The 21,065-nt window shown below is 31.4% G+C and overlaps 1 protein-coding gene and 1 long non-coding RNA gene across 3 annotated transcripts in view; both read left to right on the top strand.

The window, feature by feature from the left end:
* The window catches only part of LOC139425977 (uncharacterized), a 260,368-nt gene that overhangs the window by 172,877 nt on the left and 66,426 nt on the right, over positions 1 to 21,065 (top strand). The gene's annotated exons all lie outside the window — the stretch shown is intronic.
* Positions 1 to 21,065, top strand: part of LOC107450256 (cotranscriptional regulator ARB2A homolog) — a 52,870-nt gene that overhangs the window by 21,784 nt on the left and 10,021 nt on the right. For both annotated transcript variants that reach the window (XM_043043504.2, XM_071183031.1), the window contains 4 exons: positions 42 to 180; positions 344 to 466; positions 1,438 to 1,554; positions 13,239 to 13,326. In XM_043043504.2, coding sequence (XP_042899438.1) covers positions 42 to 180; positions 344 to 466; positions 1,438 to 1,554; positions 13,239 to 13,326 — 467 coding nt within the window. The remainder of the gene's footprint in view (positions 1 to 41; positions 181 to 343; positions 467 to 1,437; positions 1,555 to 13,238; positions 13,327 to 21,065) is intronic.

The following is a 21,065-nucleotide window of genomic DNA, read 5'->3' as shown; positions in this document are numbered from 1 at the left end:
AAAAAAAATTTTAATATTGTTTAATTTTTTACTGTTTACAGGTTAATCATAAATGATTGCTTAAATAGTGGTACACAAATGCCATACATTAAAAGAGCGAAAGGACTCGGCTATGGGGTTATTGTTCTTAATACAAATGACAACAAACAAGAAATAAAAGGAGTAAATCATAAAATTAGGGTTAGTAGTTATAATTATAATTTGATATTCATGACGTTAAAGCATCGAATTTTTGTGCTTTTTTAATTTGTGTATATTTCCTGTTCATATTTTGTTATATTTTTATTGTTTCACTATTTGATATCTTAAATCATTCAATTTTAAATGATAAATGTTTTTTCAGGGTTGTGAGTCACCAGAAAGTCATGCAAATTATGTATGGAAAAATGTCATCATGGCTAAAGCAGCTGCAAAATATATTGCCATTGTTGCTCATAGTTATGGAGGCATAGTTACTGTAAATATGGTAATGCATATTTTTTTTCATTTATTTATTTTTTTAAGATTTACTTAAATTTTTACTAATTAATAATTAATCTGTGTGTTAATAATTAATGTATGTATTAACATACTAAATTAACCTTATAAAAATCATGTTATCTATAATATATATGTTACTGTGAATGGTCGAAATTGGTGGTTGTTGATTTCTACTGGTAAATGTTGACAATCACATAGTCGCTTTGGTAAAAGTCCAAAGTATGTATTAGGTCTAGTTAAGTGCCACTGCTCAGTATACATTTGCTTGGTATGCCCTACATCAATGTTTTTTTTAAAGTCAAGTGCCTCCGCCCAGTATGCATTTAACTTCTATTCCGAACACTGATGTTTCTTCTAATCTATCCTCAGCAGATATTAAAATATCAGATATAACAAATATTTTGAACATTCACCAAAGCTACTACGATTGTTGACATTCACCGGTGAAGGTGGACATTCTCTTGATTTCAGTCATTCACGATAACATGTATATTATTTATTTATTTTTATTAAGATGTGGTGTCTGTAATAATCTAGTGCGGCTTTCAGGAGAACTACTCGAAGCATCAGTCTTGCATCCTGGCGGCTACTATGCTTACAAGGAAAAGTCGCTTCGATTAGAGGTGTGGTGAATAGTTTTGTCTTAATTTTGGCATGGATTGGTGAAAGTAAACCAATCGACATCCTTCATTCCTCCATTGCACTCCCATTAGAAATGTGCTATCGCTTGTTACTATAGCAGTAAACTTTAGTCTAGTGCTATACTTTTAGTGTCCTCAGACTTGGCCTGACTTTTAGTCTTCTCAAAGCTGCACTATACCCATAAGTGTTTTGTATAACATGGACATGCATTCATTTCTGAATATCAATTTGTAAACAAAAGAAATTTTTTACTGTAATTTTTCTGAGGAAATACTTAATAGTAATAATGTAACATAACCTTAATTTTTATTTTAGTGTCGGACATTCCCAGATTCATTCCAAGAGAAAGTTATCGCCATTGCATTTACAGATTCCCCCCACAATTTAATTCTACAGGGTCTCTCAGAGCCTTTAATTGAGTGGTTTCGAAAGGTATGCATTTTAACCTTTAAAATTTACTTTAAGATTTTTTTTTATATTTTTTTAATTTTCTTACAATATTTTTTATTTGTTCAAAGGATTTACATAGCTGCCAACTCTACTGGATTTTCCAGTAGACTACTGGATTTTGTCAGTTTCTCCTGATTTACTGGTTTAATAGAAATTCTCCTCGTTATTGTACATTTTAGAAAATTCCCTGAAATTGAGTAAATTTCCTAAAAATTGAGTAAATCCCTATTGAAACAGAATTTTTGTACAGATTATTGCTTGCTTGAACAATTAAATAAGTATTACTAGTATATAATGAAGCAAACCTCATTTATAGAAATCAGTTCAAAACTTTTTTTGTTCTAAAATGTTCAGTTTATTTTTGTTCATAACTCTCTTTTCAAATTAAATAAAAAATTCTTTTAGCTATCTTTGATGAAATAAATGTCTATTAATATTCAATATTATGAGTAAACATAATTCATAACACTTCAAGTCTGTTTAATCTCTATCTATCATAACTGGAAAATATTGCAATTTTTCAATTTTGATGACTATAAAAATCCCTAAAATTCCCTATGTGTTAAATGTTTAGTACATTATGCAACAATTATCATGAAATTTGTATTATTTCATAAAACTGAATATTTTTCCATCCACGTTGGCAGCTATCTTTTTCAAGCATTCTACATTCCCCAGATACTTCATTAATATTTTTTTTTCCTATTTCTAATTTATGTCAGACTTAATAATACTGTTTTTTATTTTATTTTCTAGAGCATGTTATGTCATTTTAATGTTGCATAAAATAGCCATTTCATGCTCTTTTACTATTTTACTCAATTTTTTAATAAAATCCAAGTCTTTTAGTTGATTTCAGGGAGGCAATTTTCTTCGACACATTGGAAAAAAAGTCTCATTCAAAGTGCAATAATTTTTTTTTTCAAATGTCAAGTATTTAAAAAAGAAGTTTAAACAGTTTATAATTGCAATCTATCTTTAATATTATTCATTTCCCAGCTATTTAATATGTCATTTTTAAATAAGGAAAAGCTAAAGCTAAAAAGCAATAATTGAAAAAGAAATTTGTGTAATAAATTTTATGTTTCACATAAAATTTAATTCTGCAGTTATGAGATTTTTTATTAAACCAAAGATATTGTAATAATGAAAAAAAGAAATTTATTATGTTTTTATTTTTTTACATAAATTTATTTCATTTTTGCAGTTAAAAAAGGATAATAAGGAGTATTAATAATATAAAAATGGCAGTTTCTTCCTATTTCGACTTCTGTATTATTAAAATATATTATGTTTATTAGCATAAGCCTATGTTGATAATTGATTCACACGTTTCCAACCTACTTTTAATACCTTTTTCGTTAAAGAACTAAAAACATACAACTTAAATTTTTCTTTACCAAAAACAAAAAATAAATCTCTTTCCTAATTATGTTAGTTTATATCATGTTTGCGTAATTTATTATTTGAGGTTTATTCAAGGTTTTAATAATCAAATTAAAAGTTACTGTTCTGTAGCAATTAATTAGTTATAATTTTTTTTTTTCGTGAGTAAATTATACATTTGGAAGTTATTATTTTATGTCTAGTTTTGCTAGATTCCAGATGTTTTAATAATAATTTCTATTTCATATTTTAAGATACAGTTAAAATATTCTTTCCAGGCATGCAAATCTAATTACTGTTATAAAGCTCTTATATAAATATAAAAACTGTAATTTTTATATTTATATTTGCGTTATGTACATAAAAATAATAAGAATCAAAGATTATGAATGGTTTGCTTCCATTTTTCACAAAAGTCTTCATTAGATCGCCATCTGTTGCATTTTGGAGGAGCACTAAATTTTTACAAGTCAGTAACATAGAATATCTACTCTCCCTGAGAGTTATTACACGGTTAAGATGGAGGGAAAAATCAGTGCTTGTTTGCGCAAAATATTTTTTTTCTCAGAATCTACTTTCAGGGACTCAAACTGTTCTCCTTCATCTCCAATTGACTTTCTTACAGATTTTCAACACTTTTTATTTAGTAAATTTCTGTTAAATGTTTGTTTATGTTGCTTTTAAGATGTTTATTTTTAAATTTAATGTATCTTTATTGTTTGATAGATAAGAACTAAAAAAAAAAAAAAAAATTTTTTTTTGACAGATTATGATTTATAAGTAAGTCAATTTGTGAAATTAAAGACATGCTTATGAAATTGCTTCTAAAACAAATTGAAAAGTTCTTAAAAAGTTGATTTAACTAAAAAATAATAAAATAAAATAAGTTTGAGTTCATAAGATTTTCTTAATTTTCAGTAAAGAAAATGAAAATCATGCATAAATTATTATTTCATTTAAACTAAATACATGATTTTTTTGTTGCAAGCTTATTTTAATTTGAAGTAATTGGGACTATTTCTAGTAAGTGAGTATTACTCTTACTAGTAACTAACACTGTTTTATTAAAAAAATATATATATAACTCGAAATGAATAAAAAAAAAATAATAAAAAAAATTTTTTTACTCTCTTATTATTGTTCTCTTCTCATTCATTTGTTTTTTTTAAAGATATCTATATATATATATATATATATCAATATAAACACTATCCGTCATCATAGAAAATATTCATAGACAAGTTTTTTAGAAGCATTCTGATGATTAAATAGTTGAGCTTTTTAATCTGCTAAAATTTAAACCATTAATATTAATTAATAACAATTTAATTATTCTTTAGTCTAATTAAAAAGATGTAAGTTTATCCTAAAACAAAAAGTAGAGAAAATTAAAAATCATTTTTGAAAACAATGCATTATATTTTTAAAGCAAAAATTCAACAGGTTGTTCAAGTTATCTTCTTCAATGGTATTTTTCTAACTTATACCAAATTATGTTATGCTTTTTATTTTACTTTTTATTTTATTCCTTTCATTATTATTTATTTTTCGCTTTTTTACTCTTTTTTTTTATTTTATTCTCTTTTATTTATTTTGTTTTTGTCATCTTTTTATCCATTTTCTTTTTATTTCCTGTACAATAAATTCTATTGAGTTGATCACTCTTGAAAGCTAATCACCTATCTAAGTTATCAAGAACCAAATTTATCCTACAAAAGGTAATAAAATTTGTATCACCTGACCATAGTTAGATAATGCACGTGTGCGCGGATACATTAGTGATGAGTCTCCATTTTTGCAGATACAGTAGGGAGCCGATTATCCGGAATGATCGGGACCATCGCTATTCCGGATAACTGATTTTTCCGGTTTTCTAAATCGCTACAAAAAGCCGTTTTTATATTGTTAAACCCAACTAAAAAAACATTTTTTTTAGAAATAATCTTAAAAAGAAGAAAAAACGATGAAGTAATACACTAATGATTATTTCCAAAATGATGGTAAGGTGAACATCTTTCAAAAAAGAAAGAAAAATCCTAAAATCTTATGAGGAAAAAAATTGTTTTTTTTTTTAAAAAATGGCGAGAAAATGTATCGAAGTTCGTTCCGGTTTTTTGGTTTTCCAGTTTTTTGATTTCCGGATAACGGATTCTGTACTGTACTTTCTTAATATTTATTATAAGATAAAAAAAAAGTATCCGCATGCTCATAAAAAAAGTTGGCATTAGAGGGAAAAAGAAAATATAAAGCAGATAATGTAATCATGATTTATGCAGTGTAGAAGAAAGTCGGTGTTTAGTTGTATGCATACTGCTCCCAAAGCGAAAAGATATAACTGACACTTTAGCCCAAAGACTAGCGATCCCATCATATGTGGTCGAGCTTACAATCAGCTGATTATTTTACAACTCAACTTGACGCAACTATCGCTTTACAACAAAAATAGAGGATTGTGGTAACAGTAGGAAATCTTTTAATGTCATTTTGTTTGGAGCGAAATTACTAGTATTACTTATTATGATAATTACTTTATATTAATGTAATTTTATGTATAACTATTAATATTAATTTTTAATGTTTTTCATGTTAATGTGCATGTATATATATATACAGTGGAGCATCGTTTATACGACGCCGAAGGGACCACCGAAAAACGTCGTATAATCGATTTTTACTTCTAAAACTGAAACTAACTCTGTTTTCAGTTAATTTTAATGTTTAGCGTGTTGATTTGCATAGATTTCTAAATTAGACAAAGCAAAACAAACAAATAACCAAAGAAGAAAAATTGCAGTGAGCAATTTGAATGTATGTTACTTTTAATTATATTTTCTTGCTATTAGTCTCTACAATGCAATGCTTTGAATAGCGAGTTGAACTTACTGCTTTCTATGATAAAATTTTAGATTTCTAATCACGGCCAAATCTAATCGCTGAAGCGCACTTGTGCAATTTGCAGGAAAAAAGAGAGCTTTTACATTTTCCAAAATAATTAGTATCGATGGGTGCGCTGGACATTGGTCGATGAATAGCAAAATTTTTATTTTTTCCCTCTTCATAACATTGTCAAGTTTTTTCAGTCATTTAGTAAAAATTACGGTCGTCATCCAAGCATTCTTGTTGGCACCCTTTTCTGTATCATTCATGTTGGCAAATTCCGCCCTTTTTTAAAATACACAAGAAAAAATAAAAAATTAAATAAAGAACAAAATCTAAAAATCGACGTATAACCGATTCTGTGCGTCGTATAAACGATATATTTTTACATTAAAATGAATAGGAATGATTTGGGACCACACTAAAACGTCGTATAAATGTAAACGTCGTATAAGTGATCGTCGTATAAACGATGCTCCACTGTATATATAATTTTTGTCGAGAATGAATAAAATTGTTTAATAGTTAACTGTTTTTGTATATTTGATAAAATTATTCTATTATCAAAAATATGAGTGTGCAGATACTGTTGGATAGTGTGCGCAGATACTTTACATTTTTATCTTTCTGTGCACTTGACCTCCTTTCGATCCTGTATGTTGACCATTGAAATAAGCCTAATTTGCCTAGGAGTGTTATTAAATGCCATTTGAAACCCTTCATGAGCTATCCATGAAAAAATTTGTTCAGAAAATCTTTTTTGCTATTATGCCATTTTATTAAAACAGAGCTCCCAGGGTTCAGGGAGAACAGGGAAAGCCAGGAATTTTTGAGGGAATTAATTTTTAACTTCAAAAAGTCAGAGAATAGTCATGGAAAGTTTTTACAAATTTTTTTTACAAGAACCTGGAAAATTCATAAATCATATCTGAAAAAAACCAGTTTTGAAATTGTCAGTAACAGTAATCAGTTATTGAGATTTGAGTTGAATACTTCTAACATCTATTAAAATTTAGTCAAACTGACTGCTTTTCTATCCTCATTCAATGATTTTTTTTAATAGTTGTAAAGTATAACATTTGGCATTACAAATTTTAAAAAATCAAACTTTTCTGATGAAAAATTGCATATTATATGTAAAATATAGTCTCGCGTTTCATTGAAATTTACCTGATATACCTGGAAAAGTCAGTAATTTGTTTCTACTGAAATTGAGTGGAAACCCAACCCTGATTAAAATTTCAATGATATTGTGAAATAATATTAATAACTCACCTAAACCTCTTATTATTTAACAGTGATATGATGTTTTGAGTATATTCATTAAATGCTGTGATGAAGAAATACAATTTAGTTGACCTCCCTTATAGCAAGTGCTAGGATGCCTCAATATTTGCTCGTTACAGCCGAGTCCTATTAAAAATGGGTTTGTGAAAAATCATAAAAATTTCATACATACTTGTTAAATTATAAATGATACTTAATGTATTTTTTATGTATGTGGAATTCAAGAGATGTGAGTTAATTTTCTTTGAGTTATCTTATTATCACTTATTGTGTTATTGTTCTTGAAATAAAAATCGTGTCACGAAAGGCCTTTTTGACACTAAAAAGGAATTCGTCAATCTGAATAAAAAAGGAATTAACTGGAGAGGTGGAATTAAGTGAAAATTTTATGACTCATAAAAATCTTGCTCGCTAAAACTGTGATCTGCTCGCTACAAACGAGCTATATTCCAACCGAATTAACATTGAACAAACCAAGTATTTCTGATTTCTATGTTAAAACCAGGTTCTCGTTAAATCATGGCTGAGTTTGGTCGCATTTTTAAAATAACGGAATCGGGGATCTGTCTAGGTTTTTCTGAAAGGTACCTATTTTGTGAAAATTTAGACATAATTTGTGAAAAATTAAATTAAAAAATCAACACAAAACATGGTAAAAATATAGATTTATTGTTTCTTAAAGGATACAAAAATCAAATTTTAAGAAAAAGTATTTTGTGAAACTACTGTTTTTCCTAAAGTTGAATTTGTGAAACTACCGTTTTACCTAAAATTGAATTTTTGAAGGTACCGCTAAACGGTTGTAAATTCGGCCTGGACAGACCCCTGATAATATAATTTTATTTAAGTAAAAATTGATAAAAACTAACGATTTAGCCTTCCTCTGTTTCAATTTTCAAAGGATAGTGAGTTATATATCCATCAAATATATAAGAAAGAACAAAATTTACATATTTAATTGTTTCTTATGCTAATTATTTTATTAAATAAATGTAACAGATTGTAATTCATTCTAGTAATTAATGGCATATCTTATATATAGAGTGTTTGCAAAATTAATTTTTAAGGCCTGCTAAGAAATGAAATTATGTAATGTAATATGTAATTCAATTATGTTATGTAGTACATAAGAATATGCTAATATATAAGAATTGTATGAATCACATGAGAATTACAATAATTTCACCATAAAAATATGTATTAAAAGCAGTATTTCTTAATTAGGTTAGTTTTATATGCACGTGTGTATAAAACTTACATAATTTATGAAATCAGAAAGAGCGACTCATCCCCCATTCTGTAAATTGACCACTTCTCTTAGTTGACCACAAAATCAATGACCTTAAGTGGCAACCTTATACAGGTTTCACTGTATCTTGTTCTTGTAGATCAATGAGAATCTGGAATTGCAGACTGTAGTCTTTTAGGAATGTTGCTTTTTTTTCTGTTTATATTTCATCATTCAGCAGCAAGATTATAATTTTTAACAATTTTTGTTTTTATGTAAACGGGATTTTAATTATGCTCTTGTAGCTTTGTGCCACTAAACCCTAGATTCAATTGAATAAAAATCCTAGATAACAAACTTATATCTGTGTCAATCTGTAGCTAATCACTCGAGTTTATTTCAAGCAAATCCTTTATTTTTCTAAATCATTATTTAATAAATATGGATTTATAATGAATATTTTTAATATTCTATGTCTGGCAAGTCTCCTGTTCTTTAACGAAGACTCCTTTATTTTACGACTATCTCCTGTTTACTCATATATTCTGAAATTTACCCCTTGTTTGTTGAAGAAATTTGCAGAAAAGAAAAATTTTGCTGATAAAATATTCACTGATGGCAAAAATACTTCTCTTACTTCTCAACAGATGGTGCTACTGCCAGTACTGCAGTATGTTGAATGTTAATTGTTTAAGTCGAGCCAGGATGGTCCAGGGAATAGAGCATTCGCCTTTAAATGAGGTGAAGCAGATTTGAATCCCAGTGATGACTGGTCGATACGAATTCCTCGTCCAGCTTGCACCGACTACAGTGCTGATGTAAAATATCCTCAGTGGTAGACGGATCACGGGTTAGAGTCCCCTTGCTATCTGGCTAACCGGGGGAGTTTTTGTGGTTTTCCTCCCCATGTAACTCAAATGCTGGTTCGTTCCATCAAAAAGTCCTCCATGAAGGCAAATTTTTCCCAATGCTTGATCCAGGAGTTCCCTTGTCTTCTAGATTGGGTTCAAAATTACAAGGCTGCGAAGTTGATCATTAGTAGTCGTTAACCCAAAATTGGGTCGACTGTTCAACGACGGTTATAAAATAATAAATAGTTTAAGTAATTATAAATAATCCCAGATAGCAAAATAAGGTTTATTGCCACTCGGCAAAAACTTTTTAATATAAACCTAAAAAGGTTTGTAATGCGGTCTACGTGTAAACCTTCTAACCTTAAAACGAGATCTGTGATAATCTGCTCCATTCTGCGCACATTACCCTAATCCAAAACCTTGGAAAGCAATCTTCTATTTAAAAACCTTAAATCGAGGTTGACTTAGGGTTTTCAAGGCTCAAATCCTTTAATAACCCTTTTGGTTCAAATCCTTTAATAAAGCTAGTATCGAGGTGAACACTATATCCTCTGAACCAATGCGCCTGAATTACCCTGCTCTGAATCTATGACATAGAAATAGTTAAATATTAAAAAGTGTGATCTGAAACTCAAGGCAAACGCTTTCTGTGTATCCGGCGAGACATCAAAGCTGTACTTTAGTGTAATATTGTTGAAAAGGTTTTATTGCTGTTTAATTAAAAAATATTATTGGAATAATAAAAGAATATTAGCATGGAAGTTTAAGTAGAGAAAAAGATTCGGAAAAACTATAGCGGAAAAACTTGATATTCTGAATGACTTATAATTTGTTACATGACTGAAGACACATCAGAATTATCTCTTCCTTCTTCGCTTTCTTCCTTCTTTGCTTATTGACGTTTTCGCCAACTTTAACTTATCAGGTTTTATATATATATATATATTATAATTTATAATAGAAGAAAAATTATGAAGAACTTATTAATTCTTTTAATTTTCTTCGTTTTTTTTTTTATTGTACTATATATATATTATTGGAAGCAATATCTTTACCTTTCTCAAACATTTTACAGTGTATTTAAAATAAAAAAAAATAGTNTTGTACTATGTATATATATTATTGGAAGCAATATCTTTACCTTTCTCAAACATTTTACAGTGTATTTAAAATAAAAAAAATAGTAAAAGGAAGAGCCGAAGAAAAGCCAGTACATACAAAGTATTAAAAATCACAAGTCTATAAATGTTTTTTTCTTTTTTTCCCTTCATCCGGGAAACAGGCCTTGAAATTGCATATTCAAATCAAAACTCGCTGAATGAAAGCGAATGTGAGCAGAAAACAACGAAAAATTAAAATAAAATGCATTTATTCAACCTCAAAGTAACATCTATTAAACACAATTGAGCAATGAACATTTTATAACCGTCGTTGAGCAGTCGATTTGTATTTGATTCTACGTCTATTAGTCACTTTAAACCAAATTCAGAAGACAAGGAAACTCCTGAACCAAACCTTGGAACAAACTAACTTTCGTAGGATGTTTTATGGTGGGACTTATCTGCATTTGCCTTACATGGAAAGGAAAACCTCCCCACGGTTAGCCTGTTCTCTACGGTATTCCAATCTGTGATCCGTCTGCCACTTTAAATATTTTTCAACCGCACTGTGGTTAGTGAAAGCCAGGAGTAGCATTCAAATTGACTAGTCATCGCTGTGATTCGAACCTGAGTCGCTTGATTGCACTTTTGACATTATCTTTTTAAGGGTGTGAGAATACACCATCGCCAGTTTATCGCCGAGCCGCGATGTCTCAGGTGAAAGAGCGTTCGCCTTCCAATGAGATAAACCGGGTTCGAATCCCAGCGATGACTTGTCGATACGAATTCCGCATCCGACTTGCACCGGCCACAGTGCTGACGTAAAATATACACAGTGGCAGACGGATCATGGGTTAGATTCCTCGTGGTCTTCCTCTCCATGTAACGCAAATGTGGGTTACTTCCATCAAAAATTCCCCCGCGAAGGCAAATTTCTCCCAATGCTTGATCCAGGAGCTCCCTTGTCTTCTGGATTGGGTTCAAAGTTACAAGGCTACGTTGTTGAACATTAGTGGTCGTACGCCCGAAATTGGGTCGGTTGTTCAACGACCGCTGTAAAATAAAATAAAACGTTTATCGTCAACCGTTATCCCTAATATGGCGAGATTTTTCCTCTTAGATTAAAACTATCGAAATCAATGCATTAATTCTCGATTTGTGAAGACTTTTTTAAGCCCAAATAATGCAGCATTTAGTGTAATTTTTAAAAAACAAATTAGATCGCAAGCAAACATTCTTGAAAACTGAGGCTTCTCTTTATTCTTATGTTTTGCGCCATTTTCGGAATTAGTATAAAGGGCGCTGTTGCTGACTAGAGACAGGCTAAATGTAGCGAATTCACAACCCTATTCTACCATACCATATTCTAAGAAAAAGCATTATTTTATGCGACGACAGAGCCTCCTAAGAAGAGCCTTTAGCTCATCTTTAAACAAACAAGCCCTTGCTAATCCTCCCTTTTGAACAAAATGTCAGTCACATCAGCGACTAGTTTAACCAAAATGGTAAAAATTAGCATTTTGTCGTTTTATTAAATTAGTTATGATTCAAAAGTTATTTCGAAGAGAATGCATAATCTTCGAAGTATTGAAGAATTCCTAAAGTAAGTAACCTAACAACTTTTTGGGATTTCTTTTCTTCTATCGATTTTTTTTAATACAATGTTGGCGGAAATTCGGAAAGATTTATGGAGCCAACTGTCCTATTGGTAAAATATAGTAAAGCAAGTCTTTCCAAGTTCGCTTTCTCCTTTATCTACATCCGTCTGTAACAGATCACGAGCTATTAGTCCAAGTTGCGCTATCTGCTTTTGGTCAGTAAATTGGAACCCGAAACTCATCAAGCCCCCAATGCGACCTCTTGACCTTTCTGTGGTCGGAAATATAGACCCAATCAAGCGATACGAGATCAGCCAACCATTAATGGTGGCTGAAGTAGTTATAAATCACTTATGACACTGGCCTCTGATATTCTTTTGTCCTTTTCTTCTTCCATCTTTCAATGTTTTGCTCTTCTTTTAACTCAATTACTGTTTTTGCCGAACTTCTGATTTGTGTTAATTTTTTTGTATTGTTATTTTCTTTTAATTAATGTGCCTGAAATGAAACAGCTTCTTAATTTTAATATTTTAATTGAAGTGATATGATAATTTCTTCTACTTAATTCACTGCAGCCGTCTTTTTGCTATTAGCTGTTCCTTGGCCACCAAAATATATGTTTGCCAAGAGCTGTTCCAACTTGCACCAGCTTTGCTCCTTGAGAAACATTTTTCGGAAAACTGTGCAAAATGTGCCCGTAAACTGGTATTTTTATATAAAATTCTTGGCAGTTGTGCTACAAAACACCTCGAAATAAACACTTAATATTAAAGTTAGCCAAACTTTTTCCGAAATACGCCGTTTGGGGTGAAATTCGAAGCCGTGCGACAAAATGAGAAAATTTTCAAAATCTGCTTTAAAAAACGAAAACCAACTTTAATGGTTAATAATAATCATTACCCATGGTTAGCTAACCATGGGTAATCAACCATATTTGCTGAAGTATTTATAAATCACTTTTGACACTGATATTCTTTTGTCCTTTTATTCCTCTATATTTCAATGTTTTGCTCTTCTTAACTCGATTTCTCTTTTTGCTGAACTTTTGATTTGTGTTTATTTTTTTTTCCGTAACATTATTTTTTTTTTAAGTTTATTTGGCTGAATCTTAATTTAATGTTCTATATTTTGAAGGTCAAAAATCCTAATATGTAAATAAAATCTCTGTTTATGCAGAGAAAGTACGTTTTTGTGTCTGATTTCGTAAGTTAATTAATCATTAGCATATTTGAGGCCACACCATTAAGATTGACACTTAGTACGTGAAAATCCGATCAATAAGAACAAAAGTTATCCAGGGTGATATCTTTTTCATTTTATTTTATTTTTTTAACAGGTTGCTCGTAACTGGGTGTCAAACAATTTGCCTCTTGATACTTTCTTGCCTCCTATTGACGCATTTGAAGTCGAATGTTATTCAGCAGGTAAGAGATTTTTTTTTTTACTATCAATATTTGTATCACTATCAAGATATTCGTAATTACTATCTTTTCATCCAGATAAAGAAAAAAAATTCTTATAAAGTGATAGCCTCATTTGAACTTTCACCGTCCAACAAGAACTATTTTGATATCAAGATAAAATGCTTTTTAAATTTAAAAAAAAAATTAGTAAATAAAATAAATTTGTACAATTACTTATACTATTAAGTATTTAAACACTTAAAGAACGGCACCGACAATTTAAAGAGTCGACGAATAGCATAAGCAAAGCATTCCCGCAACAGCTCGTAGTGGACCAGGGGCGGGGGGGGGTCATGGAGGTTAAGACTCCATAATTTCGTGACCAACGGCATGATTGTGGCAAGGTGGTCAGCACTGCGCACATGCCGCCTTTACTTCTCCAACAAGGTGGTATCCATCGTTCTGAAGCTGTCTGGGTTTCAAGTCGCCACTGGGGATCGAACCGCAGCTCTTCACAGTGAAATGACAGCCCAGTGCCTTAACCACTGAGCCATCGCAGCTCCGACTAATAGCCTAGAAGAAGTGAAATCGATCGGGAACGCTATAAGCACCTGAAATCAGTTTTTAATTTTTTCCCCCGCTCTCCTAAACTATTTCCCCTTAAATTACAGTGTTTTACATTTTTAGCATTCAATCAATGTTCTAAAAGTATATGTAATATAAATTGGAACCATGAGGGGATAGAGCGCTCACATCCCAATGAGAGTTCCCGGGTTCAAATCCCAGCTGTGGCTACGAATTGATGCGAATTCCGCACCCGGCTCACGCCGACTACAGTGCTGACTTTAAAATATCCTCAGTGATAAACGGATCATGGGTTGAAATTTTGATTAAAATAAAAAAAAAATTAATATCATTAAAATTTTTTTGCGTTGAAGTAATAACCTTTTGCATGTAAATTTTGATTTTAGACAAAGCTCAATTATTAGAATTATAAATAACTGCTCTAGGATTGCAGACTAATTTGAATTATTGAGATGGTACCTCAGATTACTACCAGGCTCTTTGCGTTAATAAAACTTACGATATAAAGCTTATTAATTTTGATCTTGGCGTATGAAACAAAAGAATATAATTTATGATTAAAAAGATGCTTTCTTTCTTATCTCCCTTCCCCACCTTCCATCATCTCGAAACCTCCCTCCCGTTTTTGCATTATCATATTTTGCCCTCCACCGAACCGAAATTACCCGGGCAGTGCAAAATGCCATGCCGGTCAATACATAGTGAGGAGGGTTGGGGAAAATCCACACACAAGTAAGCCAATATACGTGAAAACAGCCGGTGTGTACAAGAACATGATACACTGGGGCGCTGGCCAGTGGTCCGGAATGCGGTCGAGAGGAGCCCTCCCCTTCTCCTTTCGTCCCCAATCTTCGTCCTCTTGGGTGTCTAGTCGAGCGTAAAGGGCTGATGCCGCCCCAGTGATTGAATTTCTTAGCGCCCTTTTCCGACCACCCTCTTGATGTTGATGGGTGAAGTTCGACATTCCATTGAAGAGAGTTCTTATTCGAAGGAAGAAAGACGGCGAAAATTTGTCGCTTAAGATACAGGATGAAGGAATTTTTTTCTTTTTTTTTCCTTCATTGTATCAAACTTACAGAACAAGACTGACTTAACCCAAAACATTCCAATTTTCAACTGTCCCTTAAATAATCGGCACGTGCATATAAATAAATACAATATTGCCTACTTGATGATCAAAACAGTGCCTTAAATAATCGCTACGTGCATATAAATAAATACGATATTGCCTACTTGATGATCAAAACAGTGCCTTAAATAATCTCTACGTGCATATAAATAGATACAATATTGCCTGCTTGATGATCAAAACAGTGCCTTAAATAATCGCTACGTGCATATAAATAGATACAATATTGCCTGCTTGATGATCAAAATTGAATATTAACTGTTCAAATGGCCAAAATTATTAACTGTGCGAAGATAAAATGTATTGTAACTGCTAGAATAGCAAAATTTTAATATTAATTACTGTAAGTGCAATATTAATTGCTGAAAGTCGAGGTAATATTAACTCCTAGAAAGTTAAAATGCAATGATTACTTATGGATGGACAAAATGTAATAATAATTGCTACAATGACAATATTAACTGCTAGTTGGTCAAACAGTAATTTCAACTTCTAGTTGTTGAAAATCAATGTAGTTTTAACTGCTGAAAGATCAAAATGCAATTATTACTACTAGATGGCCAAAGAGTTATATGAATGATATGAATGCTAGATGATATGATTACGAAATCGTGGAGGCACAAGAGTAAGCAAACAAAATTTCTTTTAGTAATGGTAAGTGAATAATTTTAAAGTAGAAAAACTGTTTTCTGACAATAAACAACAATTATTGCGAAGCAATATACGATCTGTTTGATATATTTTTCTTTTATATTTATACTTATATAGTTTACAGATTTAAATATTTTATTGTTTAGGAAATTAAACTGGAAGCGATCTTTTAGAAACTTGCGTAAACTCTGGTTATTATTATTCATACATTGATGAATACAGGATGCATACACTGCCTTTAATTTATATTTTTATAGTATTCGTCAAAAAAGTACTCACAATAGGGGGGTCGTACTATAATTTTATTATTGTTGTAATATTTAAGCTAAAGAAAGTATCTGTCGGATCAGTTATGAAATAGGCTTAATGAAAAACCACCAAAACAAAACAGTTTTGAATGCCTGATCTAAGTTGAATTGAATACCTGGAGACTTTTTTTTAAATTTCTTGTGACAATCAAACTGGTTTATTAAGGGCGGTGTATCCTTCCTTCTTCACTGGGACGACAACCAACCCCAGGTGCACCCCTCGCAGAATTTTATCTATTAGCCGTCCTGTTTTTAGCCAAGTATTTTATCCAGTTTGTGACATTTATAGCAGTGGTCGGAAGTAGCGCGCTAGAAATAGCGAAACTACTTTTTTCCGTAGTTTGTAGTGTTGTGCGCTACTTTTTAAAAGAAGTAGTGAAGTGATTTGTACGATACAAAAAAAGAAAAGTTTGTAACGATTCCTGGCAACTACTTTTAAGGTTAGTTAAATAAAGAGTTCAAGGGTTTTCCGAATCTGATTGGTGCAAATCATTAGCAGGCCCGTCATCGTACGCAGTGAGAATGTCTCTGTGGCCGAGCGTTAATAAAATCTGCATCTGATCTTCGGAAAAATCGGTCGAATAGTTCCTGAGAAATCAAATTTTAAATATGTGACTTTTTTAAAATTCAATTTCACAGGAACTGTACTTTTCATCAGACGTTTTTATGTCTGATGTCGTAACTTAAAATATCGTCTGCATTAATTAATTAGCATGTTTGCCATCGCTCCCTCAAACCATTAAGGATTTAGTCCTAGAACGTGAAGATCCGATCATTGAACCAAATGTTATTCAAGGTGGTCGGCTTTTTCTTTTTCGCTCTGTACAGTATTTCTTGGAGGATATTAAAAAAAAGCATTGATCACTTAAATCACAAATATTTGATAATTCCCTTGCATTTCTTAAATCATTGTCGTGAAAAGAAAAGCATAGAGTTTGAAAGTTAAAAGAACAAATTCGTAAAAAGTGTTTTAGAATAAAAAAACTATTTCATGTAAATATGAATTAAAACTTCTTAATATCTCCTCATATTTCACCAAGATAATTTTTTAATCAAAATCATTTTGGATATTGGTGAAAATTAAGTTCTCCAGTTAAGTTTGTCTTCTAAAAGTAGCGAAAGAGGGATTATATTTCGAAAGTAGTTTATAGTCGCCAATTTTTTTTTTTTATTTTTTTTTAATAACCGTCGCTGAGCCGACTCAATTTTAGGTTTACGACTACTAATGCTCAACTCCGTAGCCTTGTAATTTTGAACCAATCCAGAAGACAAGGAAACTCCTAGATCAGTACTCCCACATGTATGAATTGTTATGGGAACATGGAGGACTTTGTGACTCGTCAGATTTAACGTGCATCAGTCACGATTTTACTACACAGGGAGTTTTCATCCGGTGGGGATCGAACCCACGACCTCTTGGACATGGGCCCAGTGCCCTACCAACCAGGCTATACCGGCCCTAGTCGCTACATGTGAAAAAAAGTAGTTGCAGTTTCCTACAATTGTAATAAAGCAGTTGAAGTTAACTACATGGAAAATGTATTTTTTCTGACCGCTGATTTATAGTTTTAAAGTCAGTTTCTAAGCAGCCAGACCTCCTAAATCTTGGTCTTTTTTTTAGTGGCGTTAGGCTTAGCCAAAAACATACTTGTATACCTTTTTTCTATCACGTGTTTTCAACTAAATTGTGCAAATATATTTTAATTTATAAAGTAGAGAAGAAAATTATCTAAAATTTTAATTTATAAGTTGTGTCATTACTGTAAAAAAAATATCTTTTACTTCAAAAGAAAACTTTACCATATACTTGTTAAACTTATTTATCGTTTGAATTTCCTTAAAGTATTTTTCTAAAGTTTTATTGCTAGACAAGCATTTTCATTCCTTCCCTCCCCCCTCTTAAACATTTTTCCGGTATATGAACATTATTTTCTTTCTCCTCCCCTTCAATTTTGACATTTGCTATAATTTACCGGAAAAATATTCGTTTTTCCTTATCCACTTTTTGCCATCCCTCTTTTAGGGCTTTCTTTTATTCCCCCTCCACTAAAGCAACAAATCCTTTTTGTCTTGATCTCTCCAATGCATAAAAATTTTTTTATTTTTTATTTCCTTTGACATAAATATAATTTTACGCTACGTGAAAGCTCCTATTCAGTAAGATTTCTCATAAAATATACTTTTTGCATTCGTCGCCAGAAGTTGCTTGACTAAGGAAAACTGTCGCCAATCAGACAGAAAACGGCAAAAACAGACGATAATCAAAATAATTCTGAAATTGTTTCGTTTCTTAAGTAAGCAGCTTGATTAGAGAATTAGAAAGGCGAATTTGATTCCTCATTCTGACACTCATCTGTTACTTTTATCGAATTCATTCCTATTAGTTTTAATCAATAATTTTATATTTGCATTGTTTAGAGTCATAAAACTTTGTAAAAATTAAGAATTATTAATTGATACTTGGGATTTTTCTGGTTTCATTCGTCCAGCGGTTCCTAAATAGTGTTCCTTGGAACCCTGGGGTTCCATAAAAAGCTCACAGGGGATCCGAAAATTTAAATCTTTTAAACCGGTTATGATCTTTGAAACCTGTCTTATTTATGTCCAAACAACAAACCACCATTTATTTGATATTTTGGTTAGTTTTATGAAAGTATTGAAATAAACAAAGAATTAGAATGTCTTTTTAAATAATTTTTTCTTCCAATAACAATACATTGAATATGGCACGAAAAAGATAGGCATTTGCAAAAAAAGGGCATTATTATTTCTCATCAAACTTTTTAATTCAATATAAAATGATCAAATCCTAAAATAAAGAAATATGTTTCTATGACAACCATTCTCAACGTTTTAATGTTTTTTTTTCTTTCGAAAACTATAAATTTGTTTTCAGTTTTTGCATGCACCAAAAACATACTCAAAGCTAGTCTAGATGGGTCACGAATTTACACATAAAGCTTTTTTCGAAAATTATAAATTTGTTTTCAGCTTTTGCATGCACCAAAAACAAACTCAAAGCTAGTCCAGGTGGGTCGGCGAATTTTACCTAAAGCTTATTTTACGATTATTTTTGATAAAATAACGACTGAAGAATTTCATTTTTCGCATTTAAATATAATCAAATAATCTATAGTTTTGTTATTATTTTGGTTAGCATATCCACAGCTACTAATTTTACTCATTAATTTGGGGTTCCGCCAAAAAATGTTCGATCATTTAGGGCTCCGTAGCTGTACAAAATTGGGAACCTCTGCTATACGCTGTGAAAAAATTTTGGAATTCGGACTGATTTTTGATGGTCTAATATAAAAAATCAAATAGTTTTGATGATATATTCTTGAGAACCAACAAGAATTCCTATGGAACCATCACGAATCGTAATGGTTGGTGGAAGTTTGATGGTACATCAAAAACCATGAACGCATAATGGAAAATGTTGAATGATGGGAACCATCAAATGATGTCGGACCATCATGAATCGCACTTAAACCGACATAAATCATCAAAATATTTTGATGGGACCATCAAGAATTTTGATTTGGGTATGCATGCTTGAAAAAGCACCCATTGAAACCTATTTATGTAATTCGTAGTGTCGTTTGCTCCGTACATGGTGCTCTCTTATCCACTTCACTATATCACTTTTCTCTGCTATGTGTTTTTTTTTACTCTTTATAGCTTGCTAGTCTTGTTTTTATTTACATTGACAAAAAATTTAATGAAAGACGCTTTTAATAAATTTTCTTTTAAAAAAAAATTAAACCTAGTCGCGCGTTATCCTTATTTCTGCTATATCTTGCCTCTCCCTCGTCAACGACCCTAAACCATTATTCCGTGTTGGAAACCATCTGAAAGACCCTCAAACTTTAATCAGTGGCATATTAGTTCCTCTTTTGACTTTCCCTCGCACCCCTCTTCGCTTGCGCATATTATTCCACTTCAGGATTCAAATCCTTTCTGGTTTCACACCCCGACCTCCTGGTTTACCACACAATTGTCAAGAACCCCCTGGAACAGGAACAAATGAGCAGGAGCTTTTCAGGATAGGCTAGCCGAATTGAACTCTCTTTTATCTTTTCAAACCAGGAGCCTGTGCCTTTCGGTGTGATGATTCCCGGAATTTAATAACTTGGACTCTTTAGAAAACTTTTCCGGGCAACCCGTGTTTGCTGAAGGTGTGTGTTGAGTCGGGGATAATTATCGGATTATAGGGCGCACCGCCCTTTTGTGACTTTTGTTTGCTGAGGTTGAAGTTCTCGTGAACTCTTCCAAAGCTGAAATCTTTAGCTTTTTCTTGCTCCGTCGTGTTTGTTTCGCTTGGCAACAAATTATCACTAATAGATTTTACAGATAATGTTCCCTATTAAGAAAAGAAACTTGCTAAAACCTGCTTCGTATTTTGCAAACCATTGTTATACGCCATTTTGTATTTATAGTTGAAAAATAATTGTTCTAAAGTGAAAATTGAAGTAGTAGTGAATGACTACAAAATCGTTTGAGTTTAAACTTATGGTCTTTCATCCATTATAGAATGTTATTTTTCTCTGCTCTATCTAGTGCCTTGGTGTTATTGTGTATGTTTCTTTGGAAACAAATTAATTAGCTCTAATAAATTTGAAAGATATCGTTCTCTAATGTTTAAATACGAAAAAGAGTTTTCGTATTTCGTACAATTTGCAAACAATTATAATAGATTGAATTCTTCAGAGTTGAAAAAGAATGGCTGTTGTTTTCCATGAATATGTAAAAAAAAAAAAAAGGAAATCTCGGGATAAATCATAAAGGTAAAAAGGGAGGAAAAGGGTATAAATAATATATCTGGTGAGTTAGAAGTGAAATATATTGTTAAAAAATAGCAATATTTAAAAAAAAATTTTTTTTTTGCAGTTTTGATTTTTTTTGACTGATTTTTTTTTACTTGTTTATTACTATTTATTCTTGTTAAAAGCACTGCACTGTGCATAAGTTAGTATTAATATTTAGTTAGAGTAGCTAGACAAAATTTATTTTGCAAATTATAATTTAGATTTAAATTTCAAACTTTCTGCATTATTAACGAGACAATAGGTTAGTTTTTATTTTCC

The sequence above is a fragment of the Parasteatoda tepidariorum genome, chromosome 7, assembly GCF_043381705.1.
Source record: "Parasteatoda tepidariorum isolate YZ-2023 chromosome 7, CAS_Ptep_4.0, whole genome shotgun sequence".
Classification (NCBI taxonomy): Eukaryota; Metazoa; Arthropoda; class Arachnida; order Araneae; family Theridiidae; genus Parasteatoda; species Parasteatoda tepidariorum.
Note: the sequence above shows the minus strand (reverse complement) of the source record. Positions and strands in the feature narration are given on the sequence as shown.